The sequence below is a fragment of the Entamoeba histolytica genome, genomic scaffold (assembly GCF_000208925.1).
Source record: "Entamoeba histolytica HM-1:IMSS scf_1104750517953 genomic scaffold, whole genome shotgun sequence".
NCBI lineage: Eukaryota > Evosea > Mastigamoebida > Endamoebidae > Entamoeba > Entamoeba histolytica.
This window is the reverse complement of record NW_001914866.1, coordinates 118,938-138,943: the sequence shown is the minus strand read 5'-3', so window position 1 is coordinate 138,943 and position 20,006 is coordinate 118,938. Positions and strand designations below refer to the sequence as shown.

The 20,006-nt window shown below is 26.2% G+C and overlaps 10 protein-coding genes across 10 annotated transcripts, besides 2 other annotated features; 6 read left to right on the top strand and 4 right to left on the bottom strand.

The window, feature by feature from the left end:
• Positions 1-342: part of a repeat region that runs on past the window's edge.
• Positions 343-1,298: 956 nt separating this feature from the next.
• EHI_110730 (nucleoside transporter, putative) lies at positions 1,299-2,781 on the top strand (the record flags this gene model as incomplete). The annotated part of the gene is made up of 1 exon (XM_649179.2): positions 1,299-2,781. One exon carries the CDS (start codon positions 1,299-1,301, stop codon positions 2,760-2,762), a length of 1,464 nt encoding a protein of 487 aa, XP_654271.1. The 3' UTR covers positions 2,763-2,781.
• A 1,380-nt stretch (positions 2,782-4,161) lies between these two features.
• On the top strand, positions 4,162-4,941 carry EHI_110720 (PCTP-like protein, putative; the record flags this gene model as incomplete). The annotated part of the gene is made up of 1 exon (XM_649178.1): positions 4,162-4,941. The coding sequence occupies one exon, from the start codon at positions 4,162-4,164 to the stop codon at positions 4,939-4,941; it is 780 nt and encodes a 259-aa protein (XP_654270.1).
• Positions 4,942-5,043: 102 nt separating this feature from the next.
• On the top strand, positions 5,044-5,754 carry EHI_110710 (uncharacterized protein; the record flags this gene model as incomplete). Its single annotated transcript, XM_649177.1, has 1 exon — positions 5,044-5,754. One exon carries the CDS (start codon positions 5,044-5,046, stop codon positions 5,752-5,754), a length of 711 nt encoding a protein of 236 aa, XP_654269.1.
• Positions 5,755-6,418: 664 nt separating this feature from the next.
• On the bottom strand, positions 6,419-7,993 carry EHI_110700 (sucrose transporter, putative; the record flags this gene model as incomplete). Its single annotated transcript, XM_649176.1, has 3 exons — positions 6,419-7,528; positions 7,591-7,868; positions 7,921-7,993. 3 exons carry the CDS (start codon positions 7,991-7,993, stop codon positions 6,419-6,421), a joined length of 1,461 nt encoding a protein of 486 aa, XP_654268.1.
• A 689-nt stretch (positions 7,994-8,682) lies between these two features.
• Positions 8,683-9,783, top strand: EHI_110690 (uncharacterized protein; the record flags this gene model as incomplete). The annotated part of the gene is made up of 1 exon (XM_649175.1): positions 8,683-9,783. One exon carries the CDS (start codon positions 8,683-8,685, stop codon positions 9,781-9,783), a length of 1,101 nt encoding a protein of 366 aa, XP_654267.1.
• A 30-nt stretch (positions 9,784-9,813) lies between these two features.
• On the bottom strand, positions 9,814-10,959 carry EHI_110680 (tryptophanyl-tRNA synthetase, putative; the record flags this gene model as incomplete). Its single annotated transcript, XM_649174.1, has 1 exon — positions 9,814-10,959. The coding sequence occupies one exon, from the start codon at positions 10,957-10,959 to the stop codon at positions 9,814-9,816; it is 1,146 nt and encodes a 381-aa protein (XP_654266.1).
• Positions 10,960-11,242: 283 nt separating this feature from the next.
• EHI_110670 (uncharacterized protein) lies at positions 11,243-11,824 on the top strand (the record flags this gene model as incomplete). Its single annotated transcript, XM_649173.1, has 1 exon — positions 11,243-11,824. The coding sequence occupies one exon, from the start codon at positions 11,243-11,245 to the stop codon at positions 11,822-11,824; it is 582 nt and encodes a 193-aa protein (XP_654265.1).
• Positions 11,825-11,915: 91 nt separating this feature from the next.
• On the top strand, positions 11,916-13,136 carry EHI_110660 (Sand family protein; the record flags this gene model as incomplete). The annotated part of the gene is made up of 1 exon (XM_649172.1): positions 11,916-13,136. One exon carries the CDS (start codon positions 11,916-11,918, stop codon positions 13,134-13,136), a length of 1,221 nt encoding a protein of 406 aa, XP_654264.1.
• Positions 13,137-13,227: 91 nt separating this feature from the next.
• EHI_110650 (tyrosine kinase, putative) lies at positions 13,228-18,420 on the bottom strand (the record flags this gene model as incomplete). Its single annotated transcript, XM_649171.1, has 1 exon — positions 13,228-18,420. One exon carries the CDS (start codon positions 18,418-18,420, stop codon positions 13,228-13,230), a length of 5,193 nt encoding a protein of 1,730 aa, XP_654263.1.
• Positions 18,421-18,621: 201 nt separating this feature from the next.
• Positions 18,622-19,195: a repeat region.
• A 156-nt stretch (positions 19,196-19,351) lies between these two features.
• On the bottom strand, positions 19,352-19,961 carry EHI_110640 (HEAT repeat domain containing protein; the record flags this gene model as incomplete). Its single annotated transcript, XM_001913390.1, has 2 exons — positions 19,352-19,595; positions 19,657-19,961. The coding sequence occupies 2 exons, from the start codon at positions 19,959-19,961 to the stop codon at positions 19,352-19,354; spliced, it is 549 nt and encodes a 182-aa protein (XP_001913425.1).
• Between the last annotated feature and the right edge of the window lie 45 nt (positions 19,962-20,006).

Genomic DNA, 20,006 nt, shown 5'->3' with positions numbered 1-20,006 from the left:
ATATTGTTGCACAAAAATTAAACATAAGGATATTATCAAGAAATAGGGTTTCTTTAAGGGGTGTCGAAGGTAAAAGGAGATGAGCTATAACAGTAAGTTATGGATATACTCTCCTTAAAACAACAATATAAAGAATGAGAAATATTATATTACTCATTAAAATCAAAATAAAAGTCAGGCAGCAACTTAAATGAGGAACCATTTAAGTCGAGCATGCTTGCAAAAACTTTATTTGAATAGAAATAAAGCGTGTTGAAGAAACTGATTCGCTCACTTCTCAACATGATGAAAAACCTAAAAAATAAGGTTAATCATAATTGATTTCTTTTTTTTTTTTTTTTTTATTCGTCACTATTTTATGAATGCACTTTATTTTGTACTTAATGTATTTTAATTGAAGTGTTTCATTAAAAAATTATTAATTATTTTCTATTTGCTCATTAATAATCAATACTATAATATAACGTATTTTAAAAATATTTTTATTATTTCCTACTAAAACTATACACCAATAATATGAATTAGTCTAGCAACTAAAAACGTGTTAAATCAACTATCGAAATATAGTAATTTTTAATAATTCTAAATAATAAATTAAGTATTTGGTATTTGTCAGACAATAAATAATTGTTTCAATGTTGAGAATTAATTTCTATTTTATAGTTAGTAGTATTTTTTTATTAAAACAGTAACAACTTTATGTTTAAGATATAAATAATTAATTTATTAAATCGTAATACTCTTTAGCAATATTCCTCTGTCTTAATTAATTAATTCTTACTTATTACAACGATAACTATTTATAAATATATTTCAAATAAATCATTCAAATAAATCATAAATTAAAAAGCCATTTGTTTAATATATTTTTTTCTGTGTGTTTTATTGATAGAAGAAAATTAAATTAAAAACCAAAATGATTGACTAATTCTTTGGTTATCTTTCAAGTACTTCTCAATAACTTTTTTTGTTGAAAGTATTATAAAGAGAGTTTTTGTTTTTCAATGAGATAAAAAAAGAAAAGGGCAAATATAAAAAAAATTAGGAGAATTTAATGCCAGAAGATAATAAAAATACTTAAGAATTTATTTAATCAAGAATTATTAAGGATATGAAAATATAATATAGGAGATGAGTTCTTTCGATTTCTACGATATTCCAAAACTGAATTTAAATTAGAGTAGAAGAAGACAGAAGAATTCGAGAGGAAAGGGTATTTAAGAAAGAAATTTAAGAAGCAAAGAAATAAATTCAAATAGGGTATATGAAACTTAAAACTTCTGTTTGAAAATCAGGTTATGGGATGTCTTAAGAAACTTAAAGATATAAAAATTGGGAGCCCTGATATTCCATTATGGCAAAATATTTTTACTATGATTTGTTTCTTTTGTTTTGGTCTTAATTTCCTTATTTATTATAATGCTGTAGTAAATATGGGTGATTTGCTTAGTGATGAATTTGACTATTCCTTAGATTTTATGTCTACATATCCAATTTTTTTGAATTGGTATAATTTCTTTATTGCATTTGGATTAGTTCTTATGGCTACTTTTATGAAACGATTCCCTTTTAATTTTTTAGCCCACTTCTCTTTCATTCTTTATTTAATTTTATTTGTTTTATCACCAATTGTATTAAATTATATTAAGAGTGATGTAGCTCGTTTTTGGGTGATGATTATTATTGTAATTATTGGTGGTACTCCATGTCAAGTTAATAGTAGTGTATTTATGTCATTAGCAGGATTATTTTCACCAACACATAATGCAATTTTTTTGATTGGTTCATCTGCAGGAGGAATTATTTCTTCATGTTTACGTCTTGCATCAGGTGCTATTTATAAAAATGATCGTAAAAATGATTATTTCTTATCATTTTATTTAAACGTTATTCCAGTTGTTATTACCTATCCTCTTTATAACATTATGTATTGTTGTATCCCTCATACTAAACGTGTTATTCGTCAAAGTTATGCTAAGTCTAGTACAACTGAACAAGAAGAAATTGAAATGCATGAAAGCAAAAGTGGTCCTATACCAGATAATGTTGCAGCTGAAAATGTTAACTCTGTTTCAGATGAAAATGACAAAAATGAACTTCAAGACCGTAAAGCACCAGAAAATGCTAACCATTCACCTCATTCTGGAAGTGATATTTCAGAAGAAGAACAAAAAATAAATAATAATGCTGAAGATAATACTATTAAAGAAGTTAATTCAGAACTTTCAACTGAAGAAGAACATGACACAATAGGAAAACAACTTGTTAGAGTTCTTAAAACTATTTGGGTAGAGTTACTTTCAGTTACAATAGATTATTTCTGGACATTCTGTGTTTTTGCAGGTATATTTTTGGGTATTCCTTATGATGAGTCAAAACTTGAGTTAAATACATCATTACAAATTAATACATTTATGTTTATGATTGGTGATGCTGTAGCACGTGTTTTATATATGATCCCAATTCCTTGGAATAGATGGGTTATATTAGCTTGTTCTATAGCACGTTGTGTATTTTATGTTCCATTATTTATTTATTATTATAATGTGTATACCAACCCATTCTTAATGTTCTTTATTATGTTAATCTTTTCAACTACCCATGGGTACTTTGCCTCTCATGCTATTCAATTAGCTTTCACTCATTCGCAAATAAAGGATATGAAAATGACAGCTAATTTCTGTAATCTTGGGCTTGATTTGGGTCTTGCTCTTGGAGCAACTGGTCTTTTTATTCTTAATTATATCCTCCCTGATCAATAAAAGATTGTTTTTTTATATTAATTTGTGTTATCTTATTTATATTCTAAAAATATAATATAGTACCAACAAATTTATATTTAGAATTATTGTATTTTCAAGCTTTTGTTTTTCCTGAACTAAGACTCTTTTTTTCTATACTCATGAAAAATACAAATTTTAATTACCTTTCTATAAACAAAACCAAATTCTTGATAAAGAATTTAATATTATTTTTGTTCTATTTTTCAATTAGAACTTTTTGTAAATTATTTAAATGAATGATATATTATGAGTCATATATAATGAATCTTAATTCCTTTGGTAAAAATACTCAAATGTTATATTTTAATTTAGGATATTAGAAGGTAGTATTTGATCTTTGTATACTCAATATTAAACAAAAAATAATTTCTTTCTTAAGACAATGTACAATAATTTGTTGCTAAACGTTATTAAAAATTATTTAAATAATAATTAAATTAGAGTATGAAAAATGAAAGAATATGATAAAAAAAGTTTCTAAACATAATGATCACAGAAAACCAGTTTAATATAACATCAAATTTAAAGTTTATATAATTATACATATTTAATGGATTCTTTATGCAGTAGATATTAAGAGCAATATTGTTAAAGAATTATTACTGACTTTTTAAATAAGATTTAGTATTTTCTGGAAAATAGAAAAAAATTCATAAAATTTAAAATATAATATTTATATTAATATATATGACATACAACACTTTTGTTACATCGTTCTTTTAATAGCAAACAATAGAATTAATAAATCAATAACGTATGTTCTTTAATATTTATAAAGAAATTGATATAACCTATTATTTGTAAGAGATATAAATAAATCTTTTTTTATAAATAGACAAACATTATTTAATTTATTTTTCAAAAATCATTTTATAGAAGTATCTTAAAAATAAAAATTGATTATTTATAATTTTTTTAGAATTGAAGTATTTGTTCCTTTAATAATATTGAATCTTTTTCAAAAAAATGTCTTATTAAATACCTCTACATATCATTCTTCATTACCAAAATCCCCTTACATTTTTTTTTGTTTAAATACAGAAGTACTTAGTTAAATATATTTGAAAAAATTATTTTTATTATCTAAAAACAAATCAACAGCGATATGATATTCTGTTGTTAGATATTAATATACTAAACCCAACTCAGAATTTTTAAACAAAAATAAAAGTCTTCCTAAAAATTACAAATAACAGAAATAGTTTTTTGATACGTTTCATTGATGAAGAATCTAAAAAAGAAACAGAACTTTGAATTTGTTTGTATTAACTAAAAAAGATTGATTAATTATGAAGGGAGAAAATCTATAAAAAAATAAAGGAGTTTTGGTGAAGTGAAAAGATAGACAATCTTGGATCTCAATTTGATATAAATCTTTATGTCATTGCCAGGAGACCTTAATGTCTTAACTCATAATCCAGATTTACCTATTTCTACAAAAGCAGACTTTGAAGAGTTTAAAGGATTCTTTGACCAAACTGAAGGATGGATTGAGTCATATAAAGATGAACATACCCAAGTTCATTTCAAAAACCCAGAAAATACAGCAGAAATTCAAGTCAAATTAGTTTCTGATGCTATGAAAGATATTCCTGCTCAAGTTATTTATGAATGTATTCATGATCCAGATTACAGAAAAACATGGGATGATCGTATGATTGAAGGATTTTTAATTGAACAAATTGATGAGTGTAATGACATTGGATATTATTCTGTTGCTATGCCATTTATTATTTCTAATAGAGACTGGGTTAATAGAAGAAGTTGGTGGCATAACCCAGAAATGACAGAATTCATCATTTTCAATTTTTCTCATAAACATCCATTAGTCCCAGAAAAATCAGGATTTGTTAGAGCTTGGTCTTATAAGTCAGGCTATTATATGAAAACTACTGAAAAAGGAACTATGTTCTATTACTTTGGATGGAACTCATGGAATGGATGGATTCCAGCATGGTGTGTTAATAAAGCAACTAAAACTATGGTTGGAGGTGTTATTGATAGTTTAATGAAACAATCTGCTGCATACGAAGAATGGAAGAGTAAGAATAAGCCAGAAGATAGACCATGGTTAAGATTGAATGACTGGCAAAGAAAAGAGAAAGAAGAGTATGATGCTAAGCATGCTGGAGATAAGAAAGAAGAAAAAAAGGAATAAAAAAAGAACTAAGTTACATCTTATCATTAATTTTATTATTTTCTTTAAAAAAAGAAAAAAAAACAAAAGAATTAAAAAAGAAATAAACATTAAGTGTTTTAGATGAGTACATCTTTAATAAAAGATGAAATAAAGGAAGAAATAAAGGAAGAAATAAAAGATGAAATAAAGGAAGAAACAGTTGATGACATTAACAATTCAGAATGTTCAGAGACATATGACCCAGATGAAGAAGACCATCAAAACATTATATTCAAAAAATTTTTATTAGGAGATAAAAAATTTCCACAAAATTTAGTTGGTCGATTTGCAGAGTTATGGGGAATGATGGAACAAGAATTAAAACCAAATGGAGTATTTGCTTTGCACTGGGACGAATTTACAGGAGACGATGATTTTAAAGACCTTCCTCCAGTTAAGCCATGGCAAGACACTACAGTTACAGATGCTTTAGTGTCATGTTTCAATTATGGTTTGAATGAAAAGTTTTGGATGAACTATAGAAAGAAACATGACTTACTTAAGAAATACCTTGATGAAATAACTGGGACTGAAAAGGAAAAGACATATGAGCGAGGAAGAGTTGAGCATCAGCGAGACTCATCGAGGTATTCAAGAAGTCATTCAAGAAGGAGAAGAAGTAAATCTAAAGGTCATTATTCACGGAGTAGATCTAGAGATCGTTATCTACGAAATAGATCAAAAAGTCATTATTCAAGAAGTAGGTCAAGAAGTTCCGATAAGTATTATAGTCGTACTAGAAGAAGTAGAAGTAGAAGAAGGAGTGGTTCTAGAAGACGTAGACATCATTAATTACAAATAATTGACTGTGTTAATTTGTTTAGTATTATTTCCTTTTTTCGTACTTCATCACTAATGTTAGAAGAATAGTTTTATGGTTCATATTTTATTAACTCAAAAACTGAATAACAACTCTATAAAAATGAAAGACTAAGTTACTTCATTAATTATGAGTAGTAAAGAGTTATTAAGAAAAATAAATAATAAAATTTTTATACTAATAATTAATTTTTATTAATTTTTAATAAATAAAAATTTTTACAGCTTAATAAAGCATTAATTAATTATTTAAATTCATATATATAAGTTTAAGAGAATAAATTAGATGGTATGACAAGAAAGAGTTATTTTAACTCTATAAGAAATAAGATAGTTTTATTTCAAATTTTGATAGTTTTATAGAGAAAAGATGTTCATACATTAGACATAATAAAGATAAAATGTATTTGAATATTCATTCTAGCAGTAAAAGAATGAATAAAGAAATGATTTGAGTAATTTTATTGTTTTTAAAAAAAAACCAGACTAAAAAAAAGGAATAGAGAAAATATAATTAACTCTTCCCTCTTAAGAACTAATACAACTTTAAATTAAATACCCAGTCAACAAAAAAGAGAAGATAAAAGTTAGGAATAGAACCAACTTATTCTAATAAACACAAATGCAATGAAATCAATTAGTTATCAGATTCAGAACTAGACATTGTATTTTCAATAAAACCATCTTTAACATCATGGTAATTATAAACCCAACGAATAAAATAAGCAGCAATAGAGGTAATAAGATATAATAATATTGATATACAACAAAATATTGGAATTAAATCTTTGTGTTTAAAAAAGTCATTCATAGTAATAGTATGTTGAGATGAATAATAAGACTCAAAGAATGCATAATTTAATCCATACAATAATTGTTGAGAAAAAATAATTCCACAATTAAATATACCAACAAACAATCCAAAATGACTTGAAGGAACAATATTCTTTAATAAAGCAAAAGGAATACTTAATAATTGAGCAGAAGAAAAAGCAACTGGAATAATAAATATACAACTTAATGACATCATCAACAATAAGTTAGATGAATTTAATAATTCTATTCTTATAGAAGAATAAAAACAAATAGATGATAGTGTTAAAGGTAAAAATGAAATTAAAGAAGTAATGGCATTAGAAATAGACATCATGTACCATGGATATTGTTTTTTAGTTAACATATAGATACAATATCCAAACTGAGCAAGTGCAAATATAATTGATTGAATTCTTGACATTATATCAGGAGTTATAATGTTTAATGATTTTTCATGAAATACTGCATTATAAAAATGGAATAACTCAGTATTACATGAATCGAATGCTACAAATGACATCCATCCAAAGAGAAGAACTAACCAATTACAAACAGTATATCGGTTAATAGCAAGAATTGATTTTAAACAACTCTTAATAAATATAAATAAAGGAACACGATCAGCTGGAATAAAACTCTCTGTTGCAGTAAAGAATGTAATTGTACTTGTTAATGGTACAATAAAAATTGCTAATGAATATAATACTAGTACAGTAATTGGACGTGCTTTATCACTTATTCCTGATGTATAATCTATTGATTCAATAATAAGAAAAGTAATATGAATAATAAGCCTTGCAAAAAGTGATAAAGCGATAAACATTAATGCACATGGATGTTGATGTTCAATAGGAATAATGTCTAGTACTAATGTCCTTGATACAACTTGAAGTATATTTGTTCCAATATACAATAAACATAAACCAATCATCTACAATTAATGTTATTCTATAATCTTCTCATGTAAAGAAATTATTATACATATAAACAAACAAGAAAAATAAATTGGAATGTGGAAAAGTCATTCTCCTTAGAAGGAGAAACTACTTCAACGATTCCTGAAATCACTTGAATACCAATACTAATTATAACAATTAAATTACCAAGTAATAAAAAAGGTCGGCGTTTACCCCAACGAGAGTTAAACCAATCGCTGCATGAACCAATAACAAGTTGAACAATAATCCCAATTACTGGTCCAATAAAAACACTTATAATTGTTGAAAGATAAAATGGTAATTTGAAAATAGTTGAGGCATATGGAATAGCATCTATTAATGAACAATTTATATGTAATTCATATAAAAAATAAAAATAACAAACATAAATACTCTATTCCAAACTCAGATGCATTTAGAAGAACAAGAAGGAAAATTAGACGAGTATATTCTCCCATTTTAATAATTAGGATCTTCTATTCTAATTATTTTTTTAAGATGAATTAATATAGTATATTAAATAAATTTAAATTAATTTTTATTATTTTTATCTATTAAATTAAAATATAATTAAATAATATTATTTTCTTCTTATACATAATTAACCATAATTTTATAAGTAATTTATTTTATTTACTTATCAAATAAACTGAAATTATTATATTGGATCGCCACTTGCCATGGATAAAACTCATTAGTTGAAGCCGCCAGAAAGTGTGCAAGAGTATTGGGACGTAATTTAAAAAACGAAATGGATAGCGTTGGGAAAGTGGTATCTTAGGAGATATCAGAGCCGAAACGTCCTTACATTTTTAATATTTTTTTTGTTTTATAAAGCTCAAAAACCTCTCTTAAATTTAGTTATTGAAAAGTTCAATTAATAACAACTACCATTGTATATAATCTTTTTGGTAATTATCAAATTACTCAGTGCTATGAGTAAATAAAATAATTTTTTTATAAACTTATCTAAAGAGATAAAAATTTTTTATTAAAATTTAAAATTAAAAAAACATGTTAGTTTATCTTATATATTTGGATTTTTAATGTTTTTGTAAAGAACTGAAAAATAATAAATTTCAAAAATATATTTAAAAAATTTTACATTCCAAAATTTAAAGAAAAAGAAAACTAAAAAGTATAGAAAATGAATTTCCAAACCACTTTGCAAGGAAATCTTGAATTTGTTTTTAAACATGCAAGTCATGATGTCAAATTTGCTGGAGATCTTGCTGAATTATTAGACAAATTAAGGTCTACAAGAAAAGAATATTGCAAGAATATGGTTAAAATTGCTCAAGAGTTCCAAAAACACATTGAAAATGAATGTTTATATGGAACTACAAAAGAAGCTGTCACACAATTATTAACTTCAGTATTTGAAGAAGCTGATGGACAAATGAAAACAGTTGAAGTTTTGACAACATCAATTGATAACTTTAAATCTAAAATGAAAGATGTAGAAAAATCTGCTAAAGCAGTTAGACAAGACGCTGAAAATAAAATAAAAGATGTAGAGAAATGTAAAGATGCTACAAAAAAAGAAAGAGATAAATTTGTTAAATGTCATAAAGATCTTGTCAATGCAGAATCTGATATTGAGAAAGGAAAAGCTAATAATCTCATTGATAAAAAGATTAAATCACTTGAAGAAAAAAGAGATCATTGCAAAGAAAAAAAAGAAGACCAAAACAAAATTTACACTAACTCAGTTGAAACTACTAATAAACGAATTAAACATTTCTTTGATGTTGACCAAAATGAAATATTGGACTGTTATAATAAATTTGAAATATCTTATTTAGAAGCTATGAAAGAAATATTAAAGAACTTCTCTAATTCATTAGCCACTATTCCTGAAGTTGTTAAACAATCAATGGATAAATATAATGAAAAGGCATCTTCAATTGACCCTCAAAAAGATATTGTTACATTCTGTGATTCTAATAATACTTATTGTCATACTCCTACTTATCTTCCATTATATGATGCTGATGGTTTAATCATTAAACAAGAGGGTGCTCTTAATGCTCGTAGAAGTGATGACCCAAAAGGTATGGAACGAGTATTTTTAACCTGTATGGTAATTAAAGATTTTGAAGCAGAAGGTCCTGAAGAGATGTCTGTTAAACGAGGAGATACCATTATTGTTTCAGAAAAGCATTTATCAGGATGGTGGTATGCATCAAATAAAGAAACTGCTAAAGCTGGTTTTGTTCCAATGACTTTCTTAAAAGATACGAACTAAAATTTAATTCATTACTTCAAAAGAAGTCAATTAAAACTTAGTTTTTGATATGTAAGCTTTAAGATATGCTGTTGTAATTGGTTTCTTCTTAGCGTCATAAGCAACAATAAAATCTTTCATTGAAGCACTAACAATTTTTTTAAGTTCTCCAGATAATAATTCTCCTTTTGAATATTTTTCTTCTACATCTTTTACTTGTGCATTATCAGAAGAGAAGATATTAAGTAATTGGAAAGAAACATCAATATCACATTGACCACCAAGTTTTTTATGTTCTTCAGTAGTATTTCTTCCACCAGAAAAAGCAAGTTTATTAATTTTACGTTCTACTTGTTTAGCATTATCAGAAAGAAGAATTGAATTGTGATCAGATGGTATATCAAATTTAGTTACTCCAGATAATAAAGGAACCATTTTATGGAAGAGAACAGTTGGTTGAATGAAATTAAGAGTAGTAGCAATTTGATCAATAATTGAATGGAACTGAACATTTTTTATTGAGTCAAGAACTAAACAACGAGCAGGAGAAGAAAAAAAGTGAGAATAAGATTGAGAAAACATTGAAGCTGTCATAATTGATGGTGATGCTAATTTACCAATATTATCTGAATATTCAAAGTTAAAAAATGGTTGAACTACATTATAAGCAGTTGCTTTTTCTACTAATGAAATTGTTCTATACATTTTTCCGAAATATTGATAGTCAGTATAAATAAATGTTTTATCTTCATTAAATCCAAATGCAAGAATATACTTCATTAAATCATTTGACATTTTACTTGCTTCATTTATTGTTGCCTCTCTATTTAATACTTTTATATCATCTAATATTTGAATAATTACTTGAATATTAAAAGCATCTTGAAGATAACGAGCAAATTCCAATGTAATATACTCTTCTAAAGCAACTTCTTTTTGTGGATATTTTTGTATAAAAATAAAAGTTGGTTTCTTTGCTTCAACATCATCTAAAAATTTATCTAATGACTTTTCTGCTAAGAAAACTCCTCTAGAAAGATAATGATGTGGTGCTTTACCACTTAATTTTTCTATTCGTTGAATTTGTTGAGGTGTAATAGCATTAATTCCAACAGAATTAATTAATTGATTATAGTCAGTTGTTCGGGTAGTAAATGATTGTAATAATTGTGATGGTGTTTGTGTTTGTAATGACATTGTAAATAACAATTTAGGGTTTTTTTCTTTATTTTTTCATCTTTTCATTTTAATTTTTTATTTGACAAAATGAATAAAAAAACATAAGAAAATTGATAAAAACCAATCTTGGGGTTTATTAATATATTTTTGTAAATAAAAAGGTGTTGAAAGTAATTATTACTCAAAAGTGATATAAAGCTCTTCAATTAAAGGTATTAACCAAGATTTAAAAACATCAAACTGATTAATTGATTAAATGTAACTAATAATTAGAAAAAAAAAACTAAAAAAGAATTATTAAATGATTGTAGAAACTTTTGTTGATGGTCATTATGAACAATTTCAATTGACTGAAAAAGTTGAGACAATAGATGAAATAGCACAGTTAATTTCTTATAATAAAAGAGTTCCAAAAGAGACGATATGTTTTGTGTATAATGGAGATGTTATTGATCCATTACTTTCTTTAAATGATTTATCACTTAAAGAAACAAGTAAACTTAGATATTTTATTAGTCATCCAACTTTAGAAATTAATGATATTCATCCTCAAGAAGGATATACATCAGGTGGTACCCATGTCACATTACAAGGGAATTTCCCTGAATCAAATGGAAGGTATATTGTTAAGTTTGGGACTTTAGAAGTTGTTGGACAATATATTGATGCTAATACAATAATTGCAATTACACCACCACATTCACCTGGACCTGTTAGTGTTTTTATTAAATTAAATCAAAATGGTCGTTTTATAGAAGGAAAGACTTTATTTAGTTATGTTAATCATGTAATTGGTTCAAAAGAAATTGAAGTTCAATGCCTAGATAAAATGAGTCACCAAATGACGTCACAACGATTTGCCTCTGGTTCAAATGGTGTTTAATTCAATACTTTTAATTGTATTATTTGATTTTGTTTAAGAACATTAGAAAAAAAAAATTTAAAAGGGAACTTTAAATATTAGTTCTTTTATTATGGAAGAAGACCAAAAAGAGAAATGGCTTCGTCATTATGAAGAAGACCCAACTGACCCAAAATTTCATTTACATAAAAAACAATGTATGATATTTACACCAGCTGGTAAACCAGTATTTTCAAGATATGGAAATGTACTTCTTTTATCATCATATTGTGCAACATTAACAGGGATTATATCTTATACCAATAATGATCCAATTAAAGAAGTTAAAATTATTAATGAAGCACTAATAATATTTGAAACAGATTCACCATTATGGTATTGTATCATTTCTCAAACAAACGAAAGTTGTAAAGTTTTACGTGCACAATGTTCTATTGTATCACATGTACTTCATTCATTTATTCCAATGCCAACAATAAAACAAACATTAGACTCTTCGAGTAATTATGATGTAAGAAGAGTAATTAGTGGACATTATTCATTACTTAAAAATGCATTAAAAACAGCTAATAATTGTATTGGATGTAGCGTTAATTGTACAACAATTTATCCTCTTCTGGTTGAACAAAGAAGGTTTATTGAAGAACATATTGAGTCTTCAGTAAAAGTTATTGAAAAACAAATGGATAAAGATGGTATTATTTTTGTTTTAATTTTTAAAAATGAACAAATTGTCTTTGCTCGTGGAAGAAATAATGCAAAATTATCTTCACGTGACATAATAACATTAATTACTCATATTAATACAATGAGAAGAGTAGGAAAGAAAGTTCTTCAACCAATATGTTTATCTGATTTTAATGAAGATGGATTTGTTCAAAGTTATTTTGATTTTATAAAAAAAGGAGTTACTATTGTTGCAATTTCAACATTACCTGAGTCTATTGTTTCATTAAATATGTTATGTAATGATATTGAATCATATTTAGAAGATATTCCTCTTGAAGATGTTATTTTAAAAAATCCAATGATAGTAGAAAATAAATTATTGGCTTTAGTAGTAACTAAAAATCATCAAATGTATATTGAAGGAAATTTAACAAAACAAATGAAAAGAGATATTGCAAATGCATTTTCAAGAAATTATACTAATGAATTTATTAAATCAGATTATTATTACTTATTACATAATAGAACTGGTGATATAGAATTTGTTGCTTTATCTAATGTATTTTTATCTAAAGACATTCAAATAAATCTAACAAATGAGCTTCTTAATTGGTCTGATTCTGTAGCACCTTCTTTATGGTTAGAATCTCCACCTTTATGGTAGTTATTCTACAAAAGATTATTTATCATTCATTTATTAATTTTAATACTTTTTTATTCTTTGAATGGTAGTGTTTTACATGAAATTAACTGAATTATTGATAAACTGTATTGTACTTTCCCAATTGTTGGACAATAGTTTCTATACTTGATCTATGCCTACTATCATCTAACCATCCATTGGAAATAATATCATAAATTTCTTGCCTCATATTATCTGGTTTAGAAGGACGTTTTTTATCAGAAACAAATTGTGCAATTTGCCATGGATATTTAAATTGTTCTTTTGGATAGGCAGGTCCCCATTTCATTGTTTCAAACATTGTTACAGATAATGAAAATACATCTGCAGCTGTTTTATATCTACTTTGATCAAGTACTTCAGGAGCCATATAAACTGGTGTGCCAATACCTTTAGTAAAAGTCATATTAGTCATCATTGAATTGATATTTCTTGATGACCCAAAATCTGTTATTTTAGCAAATACAGGAACATTTTTATCTAATGAGAATATAAGAAGATTATCTGGTTTAATATCTCTATGTAATATCCCATTTTGATGAAGGTATTCAATTCCTCTTGCAGCATCCATACAAATTTTGATTCTAACAGCTTCTTTAGGTAATTTTTTCATTCCTTGTTTAAATATAAGATGAAATAAAGAACCATACTTAGCATATTCTGTTACCATACATATTTTATTAGGAATAAATACTGCTCCATAGAAATGAACTATGTACTCACTTCTAAATTTATCTAACATTGACACTTCTTTTTTAAATTCATCTAATTGCTCATCTAACATAGAATCTGACTTTAGTGTTTTAATAGCAACACTCTCCCCTCTGAAAAATCCTTTATAGACAATACCAAAAGAACCTTCACCAACTTTCTTTTTTATTTCTAGTTCATCAAAATCAAGTATATTAGTAATATTAGTCATTCCTTCAATATCAACTTTCAAAGATTCTTCTCTATTATCATTAAAATGAAGAATATTAATAACAACAGACTCAGTGATATGGGTAGAACAAAGTGGTTTAATTGTATAATGAAAAGTAACACATTTACCTTTACTTAAAATAACTAACTTTGGTTCTACAGTTAATTCTATTTTTTCATTTAAAACTACAGTTGGTTGTAATTTAATTCTTTCTTTTCCTACATTACCAATAATTTGGTTAAATTCTCTTGTTTCTCCAACAATTAATTGGTTGTCATCAAAAAATTCAAACCTAGGATGGTCTGTTATTAAAAAGTCACAAGCATAAACTAACTCAATGTCTCTTTCTTTTAAATCTTTAATTTTCATAATATCATTTTGTTTAATTTTCATACTTTTCTTAAAATAATAATACGCTATAATAACTACAAAAATTAAGATAATAAAAAGAATACATATTCCAATAATCATATATATATACCAATATGATTTCTTTTTACAATCTCCATTTTGGACTATATAATTGCTTTCACATTTAGTACATTCAATTCCATTAGCTGCTTTACAATGTTCTATTGTTTTATAATATTTACATACACCTGCACTATTAATATAATCATTATCACATATAATACATTCTTCTCCTCGACATTGATGACAATTATCTCTGCATTTCATACAATGAGAATCAAACACATAATACCCATCAACACATGTACGACAACCATATTCATATGTTGTATTGCAATGCTCAAGATCTTCATAAGCTTCACATTGCATTTTGTATAAGAAATAGTCTTTTTTACAACTAATTGCTTGGTTTGGTCCAAGACATGTTTTCATTGAATTTGGACAACTGAAACATAAAGAAACTTTTTTGTAATACCCATCGTTACAAACAGCACACCCTAATTTACTTAATGTTTTTTGTTTACATGAAACTGCAAGTTCATTTCCTAAGTAACAAGTATTTTCACTTAGTACATATCCACCACTTGGACATGACATACAATACGTTGAATTGATTACACATGAACCACAATTCTCATTACATTTTTTACATATTCCATTTGATGCATAATATCCGTCTTTACATCGTAAACATGAACCATAATGAATAATCTCACATTCTTCTGATGTTATATCAAATTCATTTTCTGTTATAGATTGAGTTTTAATAGTTTCTTTATCTTCACATATCCCTCCTTTTAATAAAGCTGATTCATTAATACACTCAAGACATGTTCCTGTTTCATCGCATACTTTACAACCTTGCCCACATTCTTGACAATTTTCTTTTTTGTAATACTGTTCTTTACATAAGAAACATTTTGAATTTGTTATATTGTTACAATTGTCCGAACTTACTGTACAAACACCATTTAATAATAACTTATTTTTACAACTTAGACATTGATTTAAGTCACATGCATTACAATCTTCATCATGATGATATGAAGAACAACTTTGACATGATCCATCAACAAGAACATAACCTGATTTACATTCTACACCAGTATTACCTATAATTGAATTAAAATATTGTGAATTACTAACATCAGAAGAATTTAAACATTCATTATTAAATAAAACAAATCCATCTTCACATATAGTACATTTACTTTTATCATTATCACTTTTATAACATTGGACACAATTCTCTCCACAATTCCCTTTACAATTAATATTATCGATAGAATATTTACCTTCCTCACATTTAACACACTTATTATTATAATAAAGTAAACAATCAGAAGCAGTTTCTTCTTTACACTGACCATCTGACAATTTATATCCATCTTTACATTGTAAACATTGATTATTATTAATACATTTATTACAATTAGATGAACAAGGTAAACACTTATCACTAAGAAAATAACCATTAACACATTCAATACAATGACCTAAAGTGTGATATGACTGGCAGTTTTCAACTTCAACATGTGAAACACATGTTCCATTAATTATTCCTTCTCCACAACTTAGACAACTGTAACTATTACTAGAAAATGCACCAATCATACACCCTTCTGTTTTGTCTGCTACAATTTTACCGTTAAGATCATTTAATCTTCCTGTCTGCATTGACACAATTCCATCATTCATTTTAATATCAATAGATTTTTTAGCATCTAACTTAATAAAAGCTATTTTGCTAGTAAACGTAATAGAACTACTACCTTTATTAGAAATGACAAGGACTTGTATTTCATTTCCACTAACCACTACCTTCCCACCATCAACAATGAAAGTGTTACATAATTTTGATATATAGCTAAAAGTTAAATCTCCTTTTAGTGTAAGTGTTATGCTATTAGTTGCATTAATACTGAGAATAGATGCATGTCCATAAGAACCAATAGTTAAGTCTGAGTCAGCATTAATAGTACCTGTTAATGACCTATCATTATGAAGCATAATATGTTTATATCTCAATTTATCCATATAATAGAAACAATGCTCTCCATCACATGGACATTGGTCATATTTAAATGATTCTAAACTGGACTCAGTTGGATAACATTTAATTTCATCATCTAAATTATCTTTAGGACATACTCTAACTATTCTGTCAAGAACTAGAAGTGTATATTCATTATCAGTAACATTAATACCATTCATTCCATAATTTAAGTCAAGAAAAGAGCTTGCTAATTCAAAGCATTTAGTGTTTGTAGTAGTAAGAGTTAATACTAAAGAACTGTCTGAAGAAAACTTTCCTTCAGACATATGAATTAGAGCATCTTCATTAAGATTATTTACTTCACCATCAATATCAATAGAATATGTTCTTAGTTCACTTCCATTATATCCAACAATTCGTGTTTTTGAACTCATAATAAGTCTACCACACCTTAATATGCTATGAAGTTGAACTGTATTAAGACTTGTAAAATTACAATCTCCTTCAATAATTATTTCTTTGCCAGTTATAGAAATACTGTTATTTGGTGGAATATTCAATGGATTTATATTTAAACTTTTCCAATAAACAGAATCATTTCCACTTTCATAATCTCCTGTAAGTACTAATTCTAGTCTATTTAAACGTTGTTTTGATGAAATAGAACAATCAGATTGAATATAAGTATTTTTTCCTTTTTGTACACATTTACACCCAAGATTACTACTATATGGAATAAATCTTGACTTTGTACCTCCACAATTTTCTTCTTTTATTCTACTTTCCTTAAATAATTTGTCACATTCATTTGGATCCATAGCACATTTACCAATAAAAAATATAGGAGATTCATCTATATTTGTTTCAATATTTATATTTGAAATAAAGAAGTTACCAAGGTCATATAAAGCATCAGTTCTTTGTATAGTTATTCCTCCAACAAAATAAATTGTTCCAGAAATAAATAAAGGTGCAGATGGTAACACAACATTTCCTTGAAATGTCATATTCTTTCCTTTAGGAATAGTAAGTTGAGTTTCAACACCTTCAGTACTTAAACTATTCCATAAATATTCATGTGGAATAAATTCTTGTAATGGACGAGCTTTAAATATATAATATTTACTAAGATAAGTACAATCCATTGCATGATTGACATACTCAAAATTTTCATATTGACAACTACAATCTATATAATTGTCTGGAACATCTTTTTTACAAATTGCCATTCTTTGATGAATACCAGCACTACAAATATTAATTACTTTTAAATTAGAATTATCTGTTCCCATATTAAATACAGAACTACTTTTAGTATATCTGTATTGACATTCATCAATATCATCACTTTGGTTTATTAATTTAACTTGAATATTTTCACTTATATTTACAAATGGTGAAAATCCTGCTGTAAAATTCAAATAAACAGTTTCTCTTACATTAGTAGCTGGACTAGTAATATTGAATCTATAAGTAACAGCTTCAATATAGTATGGATGTAATTCTGTATCTTCGTTTCTACCTTTAAGAGTAATAGTAGAACGAGGAATGATATTATCTGTATTAATATACCAATCAATACCTGTTAATTTTTCATCAATTGTAATTAATGTATGTTCTCTTTTAAATTCTCTACCAACAAAAACAAATCTTAATTCTTTTGGTTTTATAATATAATCATCTATAATAGTAAATGTATTTCTCCAAGTTTGTCTTTCATCTTCATGAGGTGAACAACAGTCTGGATATACTTCAAATATCTCTTTTTTATCATTTGAAGCAATTATAAATCCATGATATGTATAATTCTCTTCTTTATAAATACATTTCCATTCAGGATCTTCAATATATTGTAATTTACCATTATCATCTGTATCACACCATGCTCTATGTTGTGCATATACTATACAAATCAATGAAATTATAATAATATTCATGTTTTGTAAACTGATTATTAATTTTTTTTTTGTTAGATTTTTCCTTTTTTCATTCCAAAATTTAGATTTATTATTTTATTTTTAAATCTCCTCCATTGGAAATATTCTTTCTACTCTATTTTTGTCCTTCTATTCGTTATTTATTTTTGTTTTAGAACTTTTATCTTCTTCTCTTTTTTTTTTTATGAATTATTTTTTAGATCGAAGGTGGCACGTCTGAAACACCACACACAAACCCTAGTACAAATTCATTCTTCGACTCTCCCAGTTATTATCTGGTTATGACGGTGCCTTTGAATTAGGAATGTATTAGGGAAGCTGCAAAGGGTGCAGCAAGAGAATACAGTAGAATATTACATGGATGTAATATAAGAATCTACTGAAGTGTGGGTATGACTAAAAGAAGATTAGTCAAAGTAAGACTAAAAAGAAGATTAGTCAAAGGAAGACTAAAAAGAAGATTAGTCAAAGTAATACAGTAGTAATAAAGTGATTCCTTCTCTCTTTCATAAAATAAGAAAAATGAAATTCCTTAAAATTAAGGTAGAAAACAAACAAAGGCTTAAAAAGAAGAAATAAGCAGAAGAAGTTTGAAAAACCTTAATAGGAAGAAATAAAGCAAAGAAGTGCTTTCCTCATTTTGCAAGAAAAACATAAAGAATAGGTTTAACAAAGAGATTACTCTTTTTTAATAAGCTCAGGGATGGGATTAGTCTCCCCTGAGCTAGGAAGAATATATGAAAATTCTATTAATACTTAATTAACTACTTTTTATTTTATGAATTATTTTTTTATCCTTGACTCGTTTAAATTAAAATTTTGTGATTTTTATTTTTAGAAATTTAAATTACCAAATAAAAAAGTTAAAAGAGTTATAAATAACATAAAAAAGTAAAAAATTTAACATTAAAATGTTGATAATACATCAAACTTAACAAATCCTCGCATATATTTGTTCTGCGATATTGTGGACATCAGTATCATGTTCATTCTTTAATAATGTTGAAAGTGCAAATTTTACATCTTGTGAAGATGAATGAAGTTTTCCTAATGCAATTAAAGTACTAATTCTAACATTAGAAATCGGATCATCTAACATTAGAATTAAGTTTGGAGTAGCTTTTGTTGTATATTCTTCATTTCCTTTACTTACAGCAACAAATGCATAAGCCAATCTATATGTTATTTATTTCATTAAATTGTTAATTTAAAAATAAAAGAAAAAAAGAGACAAACGCTTGTCGTTGATAGCAATTACCTTTTTGATAGGTCAAGAATTGATTAAATAATATACTTCTCTTACTTTCATTTTCTTTTAAACAATTCTCAATTTCTTTTAAAGCAACTTCTCGAACACCAAAAAATCCACTCATTGTTAGTTTAACAAGTACATCATCATAAAATGACATTGTTCTTAACACTGGAAGATGTTGAGCAATACTAACTTTCACTCGGAAATTACTTTCTTCAACAAGACTTCTAAATAAATCACTAAATCTTCCTGTATCTAATGATAATACATCACAAATATATCTTCTCATTTCACTTTTAATACCTGCACTTTGGTCATTAGCTAATTCTCAAAA